Raw genomic sequence first — 21628 nt, forward strand, 5'->3', positions numbered from 1 at the left:
CGTGTTTCTGCTGCACTGGCGGTGGGAGTCCTGGATGATCCCCAGATGCATGGCCCCTCCCCTGCTCCTTCCCACACCTGTGGCAGTGATCCCAGTCTGTAGGGGAGGGAGCGAAGTTCTCTCCTACCCCGTTCCAGCTCCTCTGAGGGCTGCTCCAGCCTCTCTGCCCTCCGTCGTTTGGCTCCTGTGGGTCTCTGACGATTTCTGTGTTTATGTTTTTTTTTTTTTTTGGTTGGAAAGCAGTTGCTCTTTTTGGTTGTAATTTGGAGGGGAGAGAGTCCCGGGTGAGCTCACGCCATCATGTTGCTGATGTCACTCAACAGTTGCTTTATATACTTCGGTGCTCCTGTGTTGGGTGCATAAATATTTTTAAGAGTTATGTCTTCTTCGTGGATTGTCCCTTTTATCATTATATATTGCCCCTTCTCATCTGTGTTTACCTGTTTTATCTGGAAGTCTACTTTGTGTGATGTAAGTATGGCAACACCTGCTTTCTTTTGTTCTCCATTAGCTTGGAGGTAATCTTCCATCCCTTTACTCTGCCCGTTTGTCTTTGGAGCTGAGATGTCTTTTTTGGAGGCAGCATGTTGTTGGGTCTTGGTTTTTGATCCATCCTGCTACACTGTCTTTTGATTGAAGAGTTCAGTCCATTTACATTTAGAGTGATTATTGATAAATGAGGGCTTAATGCTGCCATCTTATCACTCGTTTTCCAGTTCTTCTGCATTTCCTTTGTTTCTCATCCCGTGTATTTACAGACTACCAATTCAGTTAGGTAGTTTTTTATGATGGTTTTCATAGTTTTGTTCTTATTTATCATTTGTGTCTCTCTTCTAATTATTTATCGACTGATTACCATTAGGTTTGTATAAAAAGATCTTGTAGATGAAGTTCTCCACTTTCTGATATCCTCTAATTTCCTTAGACTAAGCCAATTCCATCCCCTTCTCTTCCCCTTCTAAGTTGTTATTGTCACACTTTATTCCATCTTCTGTTATGAGATTGTGGTTAAAGTGACGAGATTATATTTACTTGGGTATTTTCCTTCCGTTTATGTTAATATTATAATTAAGTATTTACTAACTTGTTCTGATAGAGAGCTGCAATTTTCTGATTTTGCCTACCTTTTTGTCTCCTTGCTTAGGGTTTTGTAGCCCCCTTCCTATTTTTTTTTCCAGGTATGAAATTCTTGAGGATGTCTTATGGGAGAGGGTGTCTTATGACAATGAACTCCCTTAGCTTTTGTTTATCTGGGAAAGTTTTTATTTCTCCGTCATATCTGAAGGATATTTTCACTGGATAGAGTATTCTTGTCCGATAGTTTTTGTCTTTCAAAGATTTGACTCTATCTTTTCACTATCTTCCAGCCTGTAAGGTTTCTGCTGAGAAGTCCACTGGAAGCCTGATAGGGGTTCCTTTGTTAGTTATTTTTTTCTGCCTTGCTGACCTTAATATTTTTTCTTTGTCATTGACTTTTGCCAGATTTACTACCATGTGCCTGCTATCTCTATCTTCTGAGGATGTTCAGTATACAAATATCCTTGAAAAGAGACTCCAGAACAAAGGCAGGCACTGTCCTTGTTTGTAAGACAGAGAAACATGAGAGACCCGTGGTGAATTGTCTCCCAACAGTAATATCCTGTTATTCTTTAAACTTTCACCCACTAGTTTTTGCATCCTTTGTAGTAATTCTTGTTTATAATTATCTCGATCTTGATGATGATTGTTGCCAAATGGTGAATTTTTAATTCCATCATTCCTTTACATTTATTAATTGCTTTTCCCTCTTTCCTGACTTAGTTTTTGTGTCCCTTACTTTTGCTCCCTAGGATAAGTTTATTTGGGATAAATTCGGAAGTAAACTCCCTGAATATAGGCCTGCCTTTACGATTCTACATTTAAGGGAACTTTGGCTAGGTCACAAAACACCTCAAACTAAGCATGTCTAAAATTGAGTTCAAATTTTCCTCTCAACTCTCTTTGTGTGTTTGTTTTTTTTTTTTTTTTTTCAGGAGGAGTAGCCCCGAGCTAACATCTGCCGCCAATCCTCCTCTTTTTGCTGAGGAAGACTGGCCCTGAGCTAACATCCATGCCCATCTTCCTCTACTTTATATGTGGATGCCTGCCACAGCATGGCCTATCAAGCAGTGCCATGTCCATACCCAGTATCTGAACCGGCGAACCCCAGGTCACCGAAGCAGAACATGCGCACTTAACCACTGTGCCACCTGCTGGCCCGTTATTTTTTCTTAAACTGTTCTCATTTAGCTATCAGTTTTTCACACCAGAAACATGGTTGTGTCAGTTCCTTCCTTCCTTCACTCATGAAGTTCTGGAGCTCTCCCTCTAGCTATTGGTAATCAGTTCTCCCAGCTACATTCCCTTCTTACTGCCTTTGCTCGGGCTCTGATCCATGTTACTGGACTATTACAGTAGTCTTTCATCTATATTTTCCATTATTGTTCCTTTTTAGTTTATCCTTCACAATTTTGCCTGAGTAATCTCTAAAATACAAATATGATTGTATTGATTTTCTGTTTAAAACCTTTCAGAGATGCTCCATTACCCTTAGCTCCTTAGCGTGGAAGACGAGGTTCTTCATGGTCTATGCTCTTTCTTTTTAAGGTTGTCTTTCTTCTCAAGGATTGTCTTTCTCTTCTGCTGCCCTTTCCACTGGCAAGTTGTGTTCTAGTGTGGAGGTTGGCAGACTTTCTTAAAGGGCTAGATGGCAGATGGTTTAGGCTTTGCAAGCCACATATGGTCTCTGTTGCATACTTAAAAAAAACCCTTTAAAAATGTAAAAACCATTCTTAGCTTGTGGACCATACAGAAATAGACTGGGTCAGATTTGGTCAGCTATAATTTGTGGGCTTCTTTTCTAGCCAAATAAAGCCAATGTCGTATTTTTCATTAGTCCCTGCGCTTGTATGTGCTGTTGGCTCGTACTGTGTGTTATAGCCTCTCCTACATAGCAGACTTCTTCCCTGCATCCTTCGAAATTTAGCTTGTAGGTTAACTTCTTACTGAATCCTCTTGTGCTCCTTCAAGTTGTATGTTAATTATCCTCTGTTCTTTGCTACCTGCATGCCTTGCACATCCGTATGTTACTGCCCTCATTGGTGGTGTAGTTATGTGTATACATGTGTTTGCCTCTTGCTAGAAGGAGCTCATTGATGAAAAAACATGTTTTGTTTATCGCTAAATCTTCCTGCTCCTAAATATCTTTACTTGATTTGAATTGAAAGAAATTTTTTTTTTTTTTTTGGAGGAACATTAGCCCTGCTAACTGCTGCCAATCTTCCTCTCTTTGCTGAGGAAGACTGGCCCTGAGCTAACATCTGTGCCCATCTTCTTCTACTTTATATGTGGGACGCCTGCCACAGCATGGCTTTGCCAAGCGGTGCCATGTCCACACCTGGGATCCAAACTGATGAACCCCAGGCCGCCAAAGTGGAATGTGCACACTTAACTGCTGTGCCCCTGGGCCGGGCCCTGAAAGAAAATTTTTAAAATTAAAAGAAAAATGGGATGAAATACGGTATGGCTAATTGAATAAGCTAATAAACATATCTAAAATGGTTACTTTTTTATCTTTTAAGAATACAGTTAATTAAAGAAGTTATTCTGTTGTCTAGTAGATTTTGTTCCCCTCTTCACTTAAAAATTAATATAAGTTTAGGCTATGAAAGTGTAGATAGTGGTAATAGACTCAGTTCCTACGCAGCTGCCATCCCGGGTGCAACAGGAATCCATTCATATAGTTGAAGTCCCTCCTTTTTTCCTTTCTTTCCAGCATGTTTATCATTTCTATGAATATTTTTATACTTTTGCCACATACTTAATGTATCAAGAATACAATATAGGTTTGTCTGTTTACTTCATAATGAATGACACGTGCTCTTCTGCAAACTTGCTTTTCGTTCCACATTGCTGTTTTGGGATTTATCCATGTTGATATGTGTAATTTCGGTTAATTCATTTTGCTACACTTCATTAATTGTACCATGCATAGTTTCTCCGACATTTTAACATCTTTGAAATTGTGATGCATCTTAAAGTCAGTGATATTTTACCCTTATAATTGGTGTTTTTTCTTGGTACATAAATATGATGATTGTGGTATAGGCCACACTTGTCTTGTGTGTGTTGTATTGTGTGCAAAGCCGCCCTTTCTCATTTCTGTTTCTGACAGTTACTTAAGAATTTTGTTACTGCGCACACTGCAGCATGAACACTGTTGGACCTGTTTTCCTTAGTTGTACAGGAGCGTTTCTCTGGGCGTGACATCTGCCGGGAGAAGAACTGCTGGGGGACGTACTGTGCACTTTCAGGTGCCCTCCACGGGGGTCCTGCTTTTACCCCACTCTGGGGAGTCTCTGTTCCCTGCTCCTCCTCAGGGCTGTGTGTTGTCCTACTGTTGTCAGTCTGATGGGTATAAAATGGCACCTTACTCTAGTTTTAATTAGCATTTTCCTTATTACTAGTGAGGTTGGGAATTTTTTAATGAGTTTTTTGGGTTGTATTTCCTTTTCTGTGAATTGCCCTTTTATATCTTTTACCCATTTTTCTACTGATTTTTGCCAAACACAGTATAATTTCTTTAGATGTTTGTCAGTTGTGTGTTGCCAATATCTTCTCCATATCTCTGACTTAATCTTTATTTCTAATACTATTTGATAAATGAATACAAATTTAAATTTTAATAAAGTCAAATTTTCTAATCTTTTATAGTTTGTGCTTTTTGTATCTTGTTTTTCAGAGGTTTATGATTTGTTAAAAATGTAACAATTTTAAACCAAGAAGGATGAAAAAATGTAGATCTGTGTAGGCTTCGTGTTATGAGACATTTACAGATTCGTTTGTTTTTTTTTAGTCTTTGGAATGGAAAGGTGGAAATAGCTATAATTAGTGAAGATGTTTTTGCCTCTTTTGTATTTATCCTCTTGAAGGAAATACTAGCACTTCAGTTGGAGAATAATGAGAACATGTGGGTGTGGAATTGTTTAAACGTGATGAGGGAAAGGTACAGCATTGTAAACTTTTCAGGATAAATTCACACGTGGTCAATATGTGATACAAATTTGGGAAATCACTCACTGGAGACAGTTTTTAAAAAAATAAGGTGGTGAAGATCTGTCTTTTTGGACGGGGTAGGGTGAGGTGTAGCCACACCGAGGTGGAGCAGGTAGTCCCTGTTCTGTCCGTGGGACGTGTGAAGGAGCTGCAGACTGCTCCGCCTGTGTAGTGTGTACATTAAAGAAGAATGCAGGAGTGAGTAAATTTTGGGTAACTTAACTTGATTATTTAAAAAATAGTACCTGAAAATTTGAATTTACAAATGAAGACAATTTGTAAAAAGTTTTCCATTGGATTAAATTAATTAAAGTTCTTTCATTTCTTCTGTAAAATACGGTCTGTTTCCTTGACGTTGTCAGGAAAACCACTGATAGGTTCCTATGTATTTTCTTGTCACATGTTAGAGTCTGGGTACTAATGAAGGAACCTACACTTTGTTTTCTTTTCCCCCAAGTGACTGAATCCTTAAACTTCAAACTTATAACTCTGAGAACTAGGCTAACCATCTGTTGTCAGATGTAATATAGTAAAGGTAGAATTAAAATAATGTTAAGATATTATTTGATAATATTCACAGTGAATGGAGCTATAAGCCATTAAAAAAAGTGAACTTGACATAACATTCATAGATTATTAACTCATTTATAATTTGAAAAATAATTTGAAAATTAGGTCAGTTAGCAGAAGTTTAAGCTTCAGCCCAAATAGTACAGTTTTTGGCAAAAGGTTTCCATCTGTGGTATCACCATACTTATTTCAGGGGCTGCTATACGATTTTTTAAAAGCACATACAACAAGTTAATATTAATTTAATGAAAACATTATGTTTATAAGATAATGCAAAATAAAATGGTCAAAGTGGCATTACAATAACAAGTAGCTAATTCATGGCTTTCATCAATCTCTGTGTAATTAAAGTAGTAGTGTGATGTGTGTTTTTAACGTTCTTCTCTGCATTCTGATACCTTAGTTTTCAGAGTTTTTTTTTTTTTTTAAAGATTTTATTTTTCCTTTTTCTCCCAAAGCCCCCCAGTACATAGTTGTGTAACTTTAGTTGTAGGTCCCTCTAGTAGTGGCGTGTGGGATGCCACCTCAGCGTGGCCTGAGGAACAGTGCCGTGTCGGTGCCCAGGATTCGAACCAGTGAAACCCTGGGTCACCAAAGCAGAGCACGCGAACTTAACAACTCGGCCACGGGGCTGGCCCCAGCTTTCGGTTTTAAAGCTCTTAAGAAAAACGTTCTTTTATCCCTCTGTAAAATGTTGACTAATTTTCAATATTTGAACAACAGCTGAAACAGAAATGAAGTTCTCATATTGGTTGTTATGTGGTGTCCAGTTACAAATAATCATAAAAACGATTCCGAATCAGACTTTATTGATGTCTTAATATTCTTTGTGCCTGAAAATATCCATGTGTCTGAAAATATTTTAAAAGTGGAAAAGGTGTAACTTTCTTTCTAAGTATATTCATGAAAGCAAAATCTTTAACTCTATGGATATACCAAGCTGAAATAATCTATTATTTACATGAAACTAGATTATAGACAATATTGTTACCTTGAAGACTTTGTTATATCTCCTGTGATCTCTTTCTCAGACCTTGTGAAACCAGATGTAATCTTTTGTACAAAAATTAGAGTTGTGATAAAGCTGATGTTTGCAATATACTGTAAAATATAAGTTTGAAAAGATGTGAGGCCATAGAATAGCTTGAAGCTTTATTCATGTAACTCTGCTAGACTTTGTGAAGAATGCAGAAGTCATTTAACAACAGCATAGTTTCCCTTTGGCCACTACTTAGGTGAGGTGGGTTGATCCTGTTGTCTTCAAAAAGGTATTCTGCCATGTGGAAAGTCATAATAGTGATGCGCAAGGCTCCTTTCTTGAAATGAGTGAGTTAGTTACTCGTTTGCACATAAAAATGGTTTGGTGAAGACCACCTTCCCTAACGTGCTTTTACTTTGGACACAGTTTTCTGTTGAGTACTGTCTCCCCTACGGTGGTTCCCTTCTCCGTTCGTCACACCTGAGATGTGTCAGGACAAGGACTGAGAGCCACTGCATTCAGATGGAGAATTTTGGATTCTTTTGCTGCTAAGCCTTTTTAAAAATACCTTTTGTGTTACATAAGAGAAGTGTTGAGTTTGAATCTGTTTTACTAGAAGGAGAGGAGCTAGAATTTAGCAAAGAATATTGGGAGCTAGTGTGGTGAGAGATAATCGGAGAGAGATGGTCGGTCAGAGGGAGAGACGCATAGTATTTTGAGGACAGGATGTGAAGTATTGTGCTGTTAGGAGCAGGTCGGAGCTCGGGCTTTCACTGAGATGAGGGAGGGAAAGAGAGGGCTCTGAGAGACGACTGGATCCAGGTAAAGACCAGAGGAGGGTGGCTCGAGGAGCACCTGCTCTTGTGTTTGTGTCACGGTGTTGGTGTGCTCACTGACTTTCACGTGGTACGTTTCAGTCCTTTGTGTCCCTGGTGCTGATTACAGAATGCCGAAAGACAATGAGAGTCTATGATGTATATTTGTGTAATTTGACTTAAAAACGCATTGTTCATCAGTGAGCTTACGTTTGACACAGGACAGTACTAAATTAGCGTTACTGTCTTACATGGGACGGTCCTCCAGCCCTGTTAGCTTTGAGGCTGTCCGCTTAAGGGTGCATTGGTACATTTCACCTGGTACAGCCGTCTTAACTGTTTTTCATTTCCTATTCCATTCTGTCTCTCCCTTTAAAGGGTGATAGAAAGTTCATTTTTGAAAGTGAGCTGCATTTGTGTCTACTTATTTTCATATATCCTGAAAACAGAGTTGATAGGTGTGTTCAGAAAAGAAATCTGAACGCAGGGTTGTTTGTCAGCAGAATCAAAGGTTTGCTTTGGTCTAGTGTAGCTGTTTGCTTACTTCCAGTTGAATGAAAATATTCCTGAAGGTAATTTTCATTGAGGTAACTTTTTTTGTTTGTTATATTGCTAGTTTTTTTTTTAATTGTAGAATTTTGGCTACAAATTTAATGTTTTGGTCTTTTATCCCTGTTTATAATGAGGTAATCTTTTAGTGCCTTGAGCTTCTCTTTAGGTAAAAAAAATCTCTTCTATGTTTTTAAAAGGCTTTTGTTTTACTTGTAATTTTCATGTATTCTTCTAGATCTTTAGAAGTCTTAATGCTGATCACGTTTTCATATTTGTATCTTAATTTAAACTTGATGCTTTTAGTAATTTAATAATTTCTGTATTGTCCTGTGACAGTCTGAAAGAACTGGGGCTTATTCAGTCATCATTTGGGAAAGCTCAGCTATATATGGGTTTCTGTAGAACTTAGTCTTAAGTGTAGGATTTAATATTTATCAGTAACGCAAATGAAAAAAAAGGAAGTTTGCTTGTTATAGCTACTGATGACATCAAGCTCTAGGTGTTAGTGCAACCAGTATTGATAAAGAAAGAATTAGATTTAAAAATGGAAATTTGAAAACCACAATGAGATACCACTTTGCACCTGTTAGGATGGATATTATAAAAAAGGAGAACAAAGAAAATGAGTGTTGGTGAGGATGTGAAGAAATTGGAACCCCTGTGCGCTCCTGGTTGGAATATTAACAGCATAGCTACTATGGAAAACAATAGAATGATTCCTCAAATTAAAAATAGAATTACCATATAATCCAGTTATTCCGCTTCTGGGTATATACACAAAAGAATTGAAAGCAGGATCTTAAAGAGATATTTGTACATCTCTGTTCACAGCAGCATTATTCACAACAGTCAGAAAGTGGAAGCCACCCACATATCTTTCAATGGCTGAATGGATAAACAAAATATGGCATATACATACAATGGAATATCGCTTAGCCTTAAAAAGGAAGGAAATTCTGACATGTGCTGCAACATGGATGAACCTTGAAGACATTATGCTAAGTGAAGTAAGCCAGTCACAAAAGAACAGATATTGTATAATTTCACTTATGTGAGGTGCCTAGAGTAGTTAAATTCATAGAGTGAGTGTAGAATGGGGCTGCCAGGGGCTGGGGGAGAGGACAATAGACAGTTGTTTATATGGTTAGGAGTGGTCAGACTCATGCTTGTAATTGTCAATATTTGTTATGTTGCTGTTTTGGTAGTTGTGAAAGGTTGTGAAGAATTTGGATAGAATTCAGATGGGTCTTAAAGTTTTTTAGAGGATTGGAAAAATAAGGCCTATTAATCAAAGTTAATGTGCCTGAGAGCATTACGCTTGGGGAACTGAAGCTTACTGGTTGCTCTGACAAATCTTCCTTGTCCTCCGAGTGATGTTTAGTAGGTGGCCCAGCCACAAAGGGGTGGTATTCCAGAGCTTGATAAGAACCAATGGCAAAGTCATGAATAATACAGCTGCAAAGGTAGAACATAGTATGTACTGCAGTGAGAAATAGTAGGAAACAGTGTTGCACCGAGTCGAGGTTGGGACTCCACGGACTTCAGCAGCTCCTGGAAATGCTGTCCTCTATAAAGTCCATAAACACTGAGTAGAAGTCACCCTGTCGGGTCATGAGTTTATCTGATGGAGGTGGGAGAAGGGAAAGACTTAAGACCTGGATATGGCAGGGAGTCACAGTGGCCAAGCTGACTGGTGACTTAGAGTTCCTTCTTTGTGGTCTGTTAGACCTATCTGCCCTCACCCCTTTCTCCTCGGGTGCCGTGTGGATTAAGTGACATTCCTGTTCCTGTTTATGTTTTAAAGTCACCTTTGAGATTGGTCCCACAGAGCACAGTGGTTGGTGAGGGTACTCCCTTTTTCTGAGCATCCTTTAGTTGACTCTGGTTTGGGCCCTTGGGTTAATTGTTTGCCTTCGAGCTTGGCATGTTGGGAAAGAAAAGGTAGGAGTAGCAGGACTCAGAAAATGAAGTAGTTTCTCCACTCTCTCTAGGTTGTTTATCTGGATCTCAGCTGTTGTCCACGTGACACCTTAATTTAACATGGCGTGGATTGGTTTTGAGTGGTGTGCATTCTCTTCCCTAGGACTTCATCCTGATTTCTCAGACTTGAGTGCCCTGAATTGGTAGGGCTTGAATTTGCCCAGGATTTTGTCCAGATTGGATCGTTGGTGTCAGAGGTTAGCTTGACTCTACATGGCCTTGGGAGCTGGTACATATACAGATGCCTGGACTTTAGCACAGACCTGCTGCATCAGACTCTTCCTGGGTGGAGTTCAAATGTATGTTTATTTATTTAACTTTTTATTAAGGAAAAATATAAACATATTCAAAAGTAGACAAGATAGTATAATTAACTCCTTTTTACTCACTGTCAAACTCTTATAATGAACAATTTATGGCTAATCTCATTTTATCCATATCCCCATCCACTCTCTCTCTGTATTATTTTGAAGCAAATCCTAGATATATTATTTCACCTCTAAATACGAAAATTATATATATATAAATGTATATTTTTTTGGTTTAAAGATCTAATTGGCTTTATTCAATGATTCAGGAATCGGGCAGCATCCCATCTAGTAAGTAGAAAGGACCGCCCAGAATGTATCTATCTTAATAGGTTCCCAAATGGTTCAGAAAGTTTTTTTGAACAGGTAATTACATGATAAAAATTAATGTGGTAAAAATGATGTACAGGGAAAAGCATGTCTTTCTCATTGCCTCCAGTATTCTTGTTACTCTCCTCTAAGGCGAAGAATGTCTTTGTGTATGTACAGATATCCAGTGTACATGCAAATATATACATACATAATTCTCCCTTATCAAACACACATGGTAGTAACTTACAAAGTACACATTTTTCTGAATCTTGCTTTTTACATGTAACAATATTATCTTGGGCAAGAGGCCATTACAGGGTAAGTAGATGGTTTTGGTTTTCTTAAAGCCTATATATAGTTGGTCTTTGTATGGAGGTGTATTTACCCCATGTCTTTTGGATGGTGTTGAGGTTATTTCCAGCACATGTGTGTTTGCACAGTGCTGCGTGGATCTTGCACTGGAGCTGATTGCCTGGTTCCAGGTCAGAGAACATCCCCGCTGGCAGTTTTGTGAGATATTGCCGCGTTTCCTCCTCACCATCTGTGTATGGTGTGCGGGGTTCTCCAGGCTCACCAGTTCCATTTTTTTTTTTTCACTTTTTATTAAGATTATGATCGTTTACAACCTTGTGAAATTTCAGTTGTACATTATTGTCAGTCATGTTGTAGGTGCACCACTTCACCCTTTGTGCCCTCCCCACCAGTTCCATTTTTAAAATGCTCTTCATGTCTATGTTAATACTTTCTTTTAAGTCCACTAGTATATTTATAATAGCTGTTTTAGAAATTCTTATGTGTGAGTTTCATCATTTCTGAGTCTGTTTCTGTGGGTCTGGGTCACAGAAGTGGTTTGAATTTTGGAGAATCGTGCTAATGTTAAATTGTTGGAGATAAGATTGGGGAGCATCACAAACAGTATTAAGTGACTTAGTGGTGAGTTTGATGTGTTTAGAAGGAATCTTCAGTGTGGGTTTGCCTCCTTAAAAGGATGATAAATTGGTGGAGTGGAGTTTTGAAACCTCCTGAGTAAAGGTGATGCCAAGAAGATTTTAAGAAAATGGATGAAATGGTTTGGAATGGCAGGATTTCAATTTACAATTTTCTGTTACACAATGGACATCAAATCTCAATTTGTCTAATGAGGTTTTGTAGCTGCTTTCTTACCAAAGCCAAGTCACTTTAGGAATGTGGCAGTCGTTAACAAGAAGCGTTTAGGAAGTTGAAGGAGGCATTAAAGTTATGCCTTTTATCTGAAGGGCAGTGTATTTTCCTGTTCCTGTTACTATACCCTAGCTCTGTGACCTCGGGCCAGTTACCTAGTCCTTCTGAGCTTTAGTTTTCTTAACAGCAAATTGGGAAGATAGTAATATGACTAAATGAAAGATTCCAAATGAAGCGTTCATTAAACCGTTGCACCATGAGTGCTTAGTAGGTGGTAGGTCTTATTATTTTAAATGTTATGTATTATATAGCGTGATGCAAATTTGTTGTTTTTGAGTCAAAGAATTGATGTTTGGTGATTTATTAAAATAGTAGAAGAGTTGCCTGGTTAATACAATACAGATTTTTACATTATGGAGAACAGAAATATTTTGAAGTTAATTCAGTCACCTAACATTATTTAAAGAACAACAACTCTGTATCCTGGCATCTTGTTTCAGATCTAGTGTGAAAGCCGGATGCATACGCTGACAGTTGCAGTGTAGTGTAACATCGTGAATGCTCATTAGAAAAATACAGAGGCTCCTGTGAGAGCACTGAATGCCCAGCCCTGCCTAGGGGGAGTGGTGAGTGGGTGTGTCCCAGGAAAGGCTTCCCCAGAAGGTAGCGCATCGCTCTGACCTGGATGTAAAGGCTGTGCAGGAGGACGTTGTGCAGGGACCTGTGTCTGGTTTATATACTTATTTTTGCAATTAAGTTTTTTTTCTGAGGCAATTCTTGGCTTTAGATTTAAGGAACATGAGTATATTTATGTAGTACTGTATTTTCTTTCGTTGTCGTTGGTTCATAAATGATGGTTTGGTGGTAGAATGCTTTACTTATGCCAAACGAATGCAGTTTCAGGATCTGTATTTATTCCTTTCGAGGAAAAATGATTGGTACAATTTCGAGGGCATGTCTTGGCCATTGTAGCTGCTCCGTAAATATTTATTGATTAAATGAATGAACTCAGTTCTTATTCCCAGCCTTTTACGCAACACTCAAAATAACTGAAACACTAATTAACTAGAACAGAGATATTGAAAATGCTTTTCTTCTCCAAGAGAAAAAAATCTTTTTTTTTTTTTTTTATTAATGTTATGATAGATTACAACCTTGTGAGATTTCAGTTGTACATTTTTGTTAGTCATGTTGTGGGTACACCACTTCCCCCTCCGTACCCTCCCCCCACCCCCCCTTTTCCCTGGTAACCACCGATCAGATCTCCTTCTCAATATACTAATTTCCACCTATGAGTGGAGTCATAGAGAGTTCGTCTTTCTCTGACTGATTTCGCTTAACATAATGCCCTCGAGGTCCATCCACGTTGTTGTGAATGGGCCAATTTCGTCTTTTTTTATGGCTGAGTAGTATTCCATTGTGTATATATACCACATCTTCTTTATCCAATCATCAGTTTCTGGGCATGTAGGCTGGTTCCACGTCTTGGCTATTGTAAATAATGCTGCGATGAACATAGGGGTGCAACGGACTCTTGAGATATCTGATATCAGGTTCTTAGGATAGATACCCAGTAATGGGATGGCTGGGTCATAGGGTATTTCTATTTTTAACTTTTTGAGAAATCTCCATACTGTTTTCCATAGTGGCTGTACCAGTTTGCATTCCCACCAACAGTGTATGAGGGTTCCTCTTTCTCCACAACCTCTCCAACATTTGTCGTTCTTGGTTTTGGATGTTTTTGCCAATCTCACGGGGGTAAGGTGATATCTTAGTGTAGTTTTGATTTGCATTTCCCTGATGATTAGTGATGATGAGCATCTTTTCTTGTGTCTATTGGCCATCCTTACATCTTCTTTGGAGAAATGTCTGTTCATGTCCTCTGCCCATTTTTTGATCGGGTTGTTTTTTTTTTTGTTGTTAAGCAGTGTGAGTTCTTTGTATATTATGGAGATTAACCCTTTGTCGGATAAGTGGCTTGTAAATATTTTTTCCCAATTAGTGAGCTGTTTTTTTGTTTCAATCCTGTTTTCTAAGAGAAAAAAATCTTAATGAAATTTAATTATTTTTAGAAATTACGGATTTGACCCTTAAAAGTTTTCCTCCTGAGATGTAGTTAATATGTTCCTTTTTTTCTTTTTCTTTCACAGGTATGGCCTCACAAGTCTTGGTCTACCCCCCGTATGTTTATCAAACTCAGTCAAGTGCCTTTTGTAGTGTGAAGAAACTCAAAGTAGAGCCAAGCAGTTGTGTATTCCAGGAAAGAAACTATCCACGGACCTATCTGAATGGTGGAAACGTTGGAAATTCTCATCCTCCCACGAAGGGTAGTGCTTTTCAGACAAAGATCCCATTTAACAGACCTCGAGGACACCACTTTTCGTTGCAGACAAGTGCTGTTGTTTTAAAAAACACCACAGGTGCTACCAAGGTCCTAGCAGCTCCGGCGCAGCGAGCTCCCGTGGAGGCACTTCCCGCTGGGGCGTGGCAGCACAGGCTCGGCTTCCTGGAAGGCCCCCCGAGATGTGGATTGAAGCGCAAGAGTGAGGAGCTGGATCACCACGGCAGCGCAATGCAGATTGTTGACGAGCTGTCCGTACTTCCTGCAATGTTGCAGACCAGCATGGGAAATCCAGTGACACTTGTGACAGCCACTACGGGAACAAAGCCAAATTGCACCAGTGGAGAGGGCGACTACCAGTTAGTGCAGCATGAAGTCTTGTGCTCCCTGAAAAATACTTACGAAGTCCTCGATTTTCTGGGTCGAGGCACTTTTGGCCAGGTAGTCAAATGCTGGAAAAGAGGGACAAATGAAATTGTAGCAATCAAAATTTTGAAGAATCACCCTTCTTATGCACGTCAAGGTCAAATAGAAGTGAGCATATTAGCAAGGCTCAGTACTGAAAATGCCGATGAGTATAACTTTGTACGAGCTTACGAATGCTTTCAGCACCGGAACCATACCTGTTTAGTCTTTGAGATGCTGGAACAAAACTTGTATGACTTTCTGAAACAAAATAAGTTCAGTCCCCTGCCACTAAAAGTAATTCGACCCATTCTTCAACAAGTGGCCACTGCACTGAAAAAATTGAAAAGTCTTGGTTTAATCCACGCTGACCTCAAACCAGAGAATATTATGTTGGTGGATCCTGTTCGGCAGCCGTACAGAGTTAAAGTAATAGACTTTGGGTCAGCCAGCCACGTATCAAAGACTGTTTGTTCAACGTATCTGCAATCTCGATACTACAGGTAGGGGACAGCGACTTTTTGGGTTATTTAATAAATGAATTTCTGCTAAATGAAAAAATTTTGTATGTATCTGTGGTGAAAAACACTGCTTCGGATAAATAATCAAGACAAGATCAACTTAGGTTTGAGATTTTAAAAAGATTTTAAAAATTTAGACATGAAATCTGCCCAAACACAATAGAAATCTCTACTGCCAAGTTCCATGTCAAAGACTTGTGGTATTTTTGTTGTTAGTAGTCCTTAAGGAAGGATAGGTGATAATGATGATCAAACAGAAGGCTTTAAATGTTGGGAAAGGGTTTATAGTAATTTCTCTATATATCTTTGGGCATTTCAGCTCTCAAGAAAACTAGTTTATTAAAGACATAATCAGACGCAACTGAACATTTAGAAAAGTTAGATGTAAGAATTCAGAAAGTTATTCTGCTTAGTTATTTTAAGATTCAAACACACTGCACAGCTGCTACAAATGCCCAGGCCGCTTTTCATAACTGGTTTTGTGCTCTCTCTGCCTGTGTGCTGTAGGTAGCGCCGTTGCAGTGTTGGTGCTGTGGGTGAAATTTAAAGAAGAAAATAATTGCCATGTAAATATTGATAAAGTGCTGCAGTGTCATGATTAACAGTATCTTTTGAATGTATAAATATGTTTGAATTCATAGTTTAATAATTTGAGGAATTCTTTTCATTTCAGCCTAAGTGAATTTATGGTCTTGGTGGACTTGAGCCCCGTGAGCTGCCACACAGTGGGCGGATACGGGATCCGCCAGTATTGGCCAGTAATAAGTTAGTAAATAGATGGACACATGCTGTTTATTGTTAGAACACAAGGGGTGTAGATTTAGGCCCAACAAGGAGTCATCGTACCCTGGTGTCGCATCTGCCTTTGCATTACACCCCTCACCCCGGCTAGCTTCCTGCGAGCCTTAGTCCCCGGGACAAGATGGAGGAGAATTCACTGCACAAGAAGCAGCTCCAAATATGTGCCCTCCGTTCATAGGTCATCAGTAGGAACCCACGTTTATGTCACTAAGCAGTAATTAAGTTCATTAAAATATGTATTAGAAATTAGAAATGTAGCCTCATTTACCCTTTAGTATATTCCTGATTGTGTGATTTTTAGATTAGAGTCCTAGATACCATTCTCAAAACCTTTTAGATGGTTTAAAAGGTGTTATAGTTGTAGCAGGATAATGAGTCTTACTTAATATCTCACATAATTAGATTTATTTGAGTCTCTGTGCTCCTGACAATTTTTTTTTTCAGTTTAATGGAATACAAGATTAGCTTTCAGTTAATTTTTTTCTGGAAAAATTATTTAAAAATCTTATTTAATGGCATGAGAAGAACAGTGCTTTTCCCCCCTTCTCTTTGTGCTCTGTGGGTTCTGTCTCAAGAGCTTTCCATCATCAGCTGGCACATTATATAAACCCCCGAGCCCCAGCTGCTGGGGCTCTATATTTAGTTCACTTCTAGTCAATGACTTCATTTTATCTGGGCTCTGCAGTATTCTGCGGTCAGATTTAGCTCTGTGTGACACCTAGACTCCTTGTCCTTTATTTGAAATTTTTTGGATGAAGTGAAAAAAAACTTTATTTTCTATACTTGAGATTATCTGTTTATTAATTGTTTCAAGAAAGTAAAGGAAATCCTTTAAAAAGTAATCTAAAATACTACATATTTTATGATAGTCGTTTCTAGCATTAGGCCTTTGCACAAATATTAGCCTCTGTTGGGAATGAAATTAAAAAATTTGTGAGTAATTGCTAAGTACAATTAGTAGTTTTTAATTTGTTTTTAATGTATAAATTTCAAGTGAATAATTTATCTGAATTTTGGAAGCTATATAACTGCTAAATTACATGTTCTGTTTAGAGAAAAAAATAGGGCTCTTATTTGTAAACAAAGACTACTACTAGCATTGTAGCTGATGTTGCTTGGTTAAAAAAAATTAAAAATGGGCCTTCTGTCAGATCCAAGAGTTAGAAGGGTTAGTAAATATTAAGATAGCTTGTGAAAATATAGTATAGTCCTTAACCAAGTACTGTTTTAATATCTAGTGTAATTTTATATGAAAATAGCAGGCAACCATTGTTCTTCAGTATTTGCTTGTAGTTTATATTTGGAACTTTGCCAATTCTGAGTTAATTTTTGACTAAGTTTACTTATAAATTTGATTAGGCAGTAAGCAAAAGTGTCTTACACTTGATTTTTACTCTTTGTTAAAAATATGTTGTATTTAAAAAATGAAAGCAGGAAGTGGAAACTTACCAAATTAAATATTTTTGAGCTAGACACAGTAAGAACACACCCCCGGAGTTCCAAGGTAAACGATTTGTGCTTAGACATAGGTTCATGTGTTACTCAGTTTCTTTGAACTGTGCAGCACAGAAATGTAGTAGCGATATCTTAAAATAGACAGGGGACAGTGGCCAGCAGTTGTGGACGACTATAGATGGTGAGGCTGCCTAGCGCCTGTGGTGATGCAAGCCAGAAGTACATGCTCAGGGCATTGATTTGCTCAAGGTCAGCATGTTCTAAATTGAGCTGCTCGAGTATGGTTTCTGTCAAGAACACGTAGGGCTCTTGAATGCATAAACCGTTTTAGCAGCACAAGGTGCTGTATTTATGAGGTGTGGTGGCAGCATTCAGGTCATGAATATCTTTTTCTTTTTTTTAAATGCAGAATTTTAGCCTGTGGTTCTGAGTCATTTCAGAACATAGAGGCAGGAAAGTAGGCTGTAAAGTAACCTGTGTAGCAGTTATATTCTTTGCTACTTTACTGAGTAATTTAGCATTAATTGTTGAAGTAAAAAATGCTTTTTATTTTCCCTGTAATAGTTGACAGAAAGGTACATAATGGTAAACAATTAATATAGGCTTTTAGCAGTTTTTGTTTAGGGCATTCCCAACCCTTATGCCTTTTTTTTTTTTCCCAAAGATTTTATTTTTTCCTTTTTCTCCTCAAAGCCCCCTGGTACATAGTTGTATATTCTTCGTTGTGGGTCCTTCTAGTTGTGGCATGTGGGACGCTGCCTCAGCGTGGTTTGATGAGCAGTGCCATGTCCGCGCCCAGGATTCGAACCAATGAAACACTGGGCCGCCTGCAGCGGAGCGCGCGAACTTAACCACTCGGCCACGGGGCCAGCCCCCCTTGTGCCTTTTTAACCCCAAAGTATCAAAGGCAAAGTTCCTGTAACAAAATTAAGGTACATAGAAGGACCCATAGAATAATAACTGATGGTTTACACGGGGTGCTTTATAACGATGGAAGACCGGATGTGTGTCCTGTGTCACTTTTTCAACTGCGTTATGTCTGTTTCCTGGTTTCTCCTATCTCATCCCTGTGAGTTTGGTGAGACAGTTGAGGGAATTCCTGTTTAATAAGTAGAGAACTGAGGCTGATACAAGTCAGGTCCAAATTCATACTGCAAGTTTAACTCAATTTTTGTGGAGCTGTTTTTGTGTGCTGGCACTGTGCTAGGTACGAGGGATACAGAGGTGATTAAAACGTTTCCTCATTTAACAGAGGAGAAAAATAGTTTGTCTCAAAAGTGCTAGGCTCAAGGTGGGTGCAGGATGCTTTGGGGGTCCAGAGGAGAGCACTTAGTCTAATGTGAGGGTTCAGAGAGGGCTTCTAGGGGGAGATGATCCCTGTACAAGCCTTGGAAGCAGAAGGGAGTTAGGATGGACTAGTCTCAAAGAGCATTCTCTCTCGCTAGCCCATTCTTACCTCATGAGCTCAGTATTGGGCTGCAATTGCTGGAAATTTCTTCTCTGTATCATAAAAACAGTTGTTTTTATTTGGGAATCTTTATTTGACAAATACAGGTTGTCAGCAGGGTTTAGTTTGAACAGAAGTTGTAATAGAAGGTTCCAAATGTCTAAAATGAAGTGCTTTTCAGTGCCATACGTTGTGGCAATCTGCAGACGTTAAGTTGCTTTACTACATACGGGCTTCAAAAAGTTTTTTTGGCAGAGCTCTTAATGTTTATTTTTAAACTGCTTTATTGAGATATCATTCACATACCATGAACTTTACCCATTTAAAGTGTGCAATTTAATGGCTTTTAGTATATTCATAGTTGTGCATCATCACCATAATCAATTTTAGAACATTTTCCTTACCCCGAAAGAACTCCCCTGCACACCTTCTGCCCGTCTTTCCCCAGTCTCCCCATCCCTAGGCAACCAGAAGTCTACTTTCTATCTCTATAGATTTGCATAGTCTGAACATGCCATATAAATGTAATCATACAATATGTGATCCTTTTTGACTGGCTTTTTTTCACTTAGCATAATGTTTTCAGGGTGCATCCATGTTGTGGCATGTGTCAGTACTTCATTTCTTTTTGTTGCCAAATAGTATTTCATTGGATAGATACACCACATCTCCTGTGTCCATTTATCAGTTGATGGAGACCTCTTAAAATTGTATCAGTGAAAATTGTATCACCTATATGAATAGAAAACTGTAATATGTCCTTGAGTATTGTCTTTCATTCGTAATATTTAGTGCCTATAAAGTGTAAAGTATTGTTCTGGGTGTTGGTTATGCTTTGAGGAGCAGAAATATAGACTCTACACTGTGGTGCTCACAATCTGGTGAGTAGACAACCGGAAAAGTAAAGTGCTCTGGTGGACAGGAACAGGGAGACACAGTAACAGGATGGACTTACTGTTTTTATTTTTAACTTTTTATTTTGAGATAATTCTAGACATACAAAAATTTGCAAAAATAGTACAAAGAATTCCTGTATACCCTTCACCCAGATTCTTCAAATGTTTCAAATTTAGACTTTTTACCACCCTAATTTTATCAGTCAGTCTTTCTCTATGTAGGTACACACACACACACACACAAAACACTTTTTTTCTTAAAATGCTTGAGAGTTGCACACTTGTAGCCCCTTTCCCTCTCACTGCTTCAGCGTGTGTCTCCTCAGCATCAGGGTGCTCCCTTGCAGAACCTACTGCAGTGTTCAGAATCGTCAGGTACCATTAATTCAGTGTTATTGATTTGATGTTTGAACTGCTCAAAATACTATTTGATTTGAGTAAATTAAAATCAATTCAGTACCAGTATCTTATTTATAGACCTTATTCACATTTTGCCAGTTGGGCTCACTAATGACCTTTTTCCAGCTCACGATTCAATCCAGGGTCGCATACTGTTTGCTTACTGTGTCTGCCTCTTCAGTGTCCTCTAATCTGGAGTAGTTCTTTAGTCTTTCTTTGCCTTTCATGACCCTGACACTTTTAAAGAGTACTGGCCAGTTATTTTGTAGAATGTTCCTCATTTTGGGTTTGTCCAGTGTTTTCAGCTTATGTGTTTTTGGAGTAACTGCACAGAAATGATGTTATGTCTTCACATCCTAGGAGGCACATGATGTCGATTTGTCCTGTTACTGGTAACGTTAACTTGGTTGAGGTGGTGACTGCTGGATTTTTCTACTGTAAGGTTGTGTTTTTCTTTGTAATTAATAAGTATCTCTTGGTGAGATACTTTGAGACTATGCCCATAGACTTTCTCATCTTATTTTCACAGACCAATTTTAGCATCTATTAGTGGATATGGCCCTAAACAATTATAAATGTGGGGTTGCAAAATGATGATTTTCTATTTCCATGATTCCTCTGAAAGGAATTCTTCTATAAGGAAGATCTTTCCTTCACTTAATATTTTTGTTTGTTTGTTTCTGTGTAGACTCATGGATTCATATTCAATGGGTTATAATCTGTTACTTGTCATTATTTGTTTTACTGCACAGTTCTCCAAAACTGTCCAGTTAGAGCCTCTTGAAGCTTTTTCCTGTATCCCTTTAACGTGGCCCCGTCCTTCCTTGAGTGCTTACTTTATGGTACTACAAGATATTTCTGGGTTACTTGGTACTTTTCCTACCCCCTCCCTGGTACCAGCTGTTTCTGTAAGGAACTGTGATTCTTTTTATTGGAGAATGGTATTCAGAAAATAAGATCTGGATGCTAATACCAGATGCACTCATTGGTACTAGGATGTTATTGCTTTTAGACCCTTTGAGTGGCAAAGCTAGAAAGTATATGTTTGTCTTATGTGTGTCAATGTGTGTATTTCTATGTGTTTATATATTAAAACCATGAATTATACTGATAATCCAGTTATGAAACTTCAGAGTTCATTCTATCCTTCTTCCTCTATTTATTTATAATCCCTTCTCTGATACTGAGAATCTTAGCTCTCATTGTCCACAATGTATAGTGCTTATTTGCGCAGTTCTAGAATAAACTTAAAGTAGTTTTGGAATTGCTAATCCATACCACTGCTAATTTACTCAGCAGCGTGCAGCACTTCTTTACGGTTCTTCTGTTCTGTAGCCTCAGACTTGGAGCATGGGGTCTGCATACCGCGTTCCCCAGTAATCCCCCTTCACTGTGATTGTTATTTATTTGAAGTATAAAGTTCATTTCTTTGTATTCCATTTTGGGCCCTCCATGTCCTTGCTTGTTTATTTGACTATGTGAAACAATTAACATGGTTGTGAAGATCAGAACTATACTAAAAGTTTATCTGAGAAGTGTCACCACCTCCCCCCAGTCCTGTCCCCTTCATTCCTGCCCACCCCTTTTGGTAACCATTATCATTAGTTTTTGTT

The 21628-nt window shown here is 38.5% G+C and overlaps 1 protein-coding gene across 5 annotated transcripts in view; it reads left to right on the plus strand.

Moving 5' to 3' along the window:
• Positions 1–21628, plus strand: part of HIPK3 (homeodomain interacting protein kinase 3) — a 123373-nt gene that overhangs the window by 46582 nt on the left and 55163 nt on the right. For 4 of the 5 annotated variants that reach the window (XM_046643728.1, XM_046643729.1, XM_046643730.1 and 1 more), the window contains exon 2: positions 13901–14999. In XM_046643728.1, coding sequence (XP_046499684.1) covers positions 13901–14999 — 1099 coding nt within the window. Of the gene's footprint in view, positions 1–10099; positions 10269–13900; positions 15000–21628 lie in introns of those variants that run through there. The other variant, XM_046643732.1, reaches the window with a different exon arrangement.

The sequence above is a fragment of the Equus quagga genome, chromosome 17 (genome assembly GCF_021613505.1).
Source record: "Equus quagga isolate Etosha38 chromosome 17, UCLA_HA_Equagga_1.0, whole genome shotgun sequence".
NCBI classification, from domain to species: Eukaryota; Metazoa; Chordata; class Mammalia; order Perissodactyla; family Equidae; genus Equus; species Equus quagga.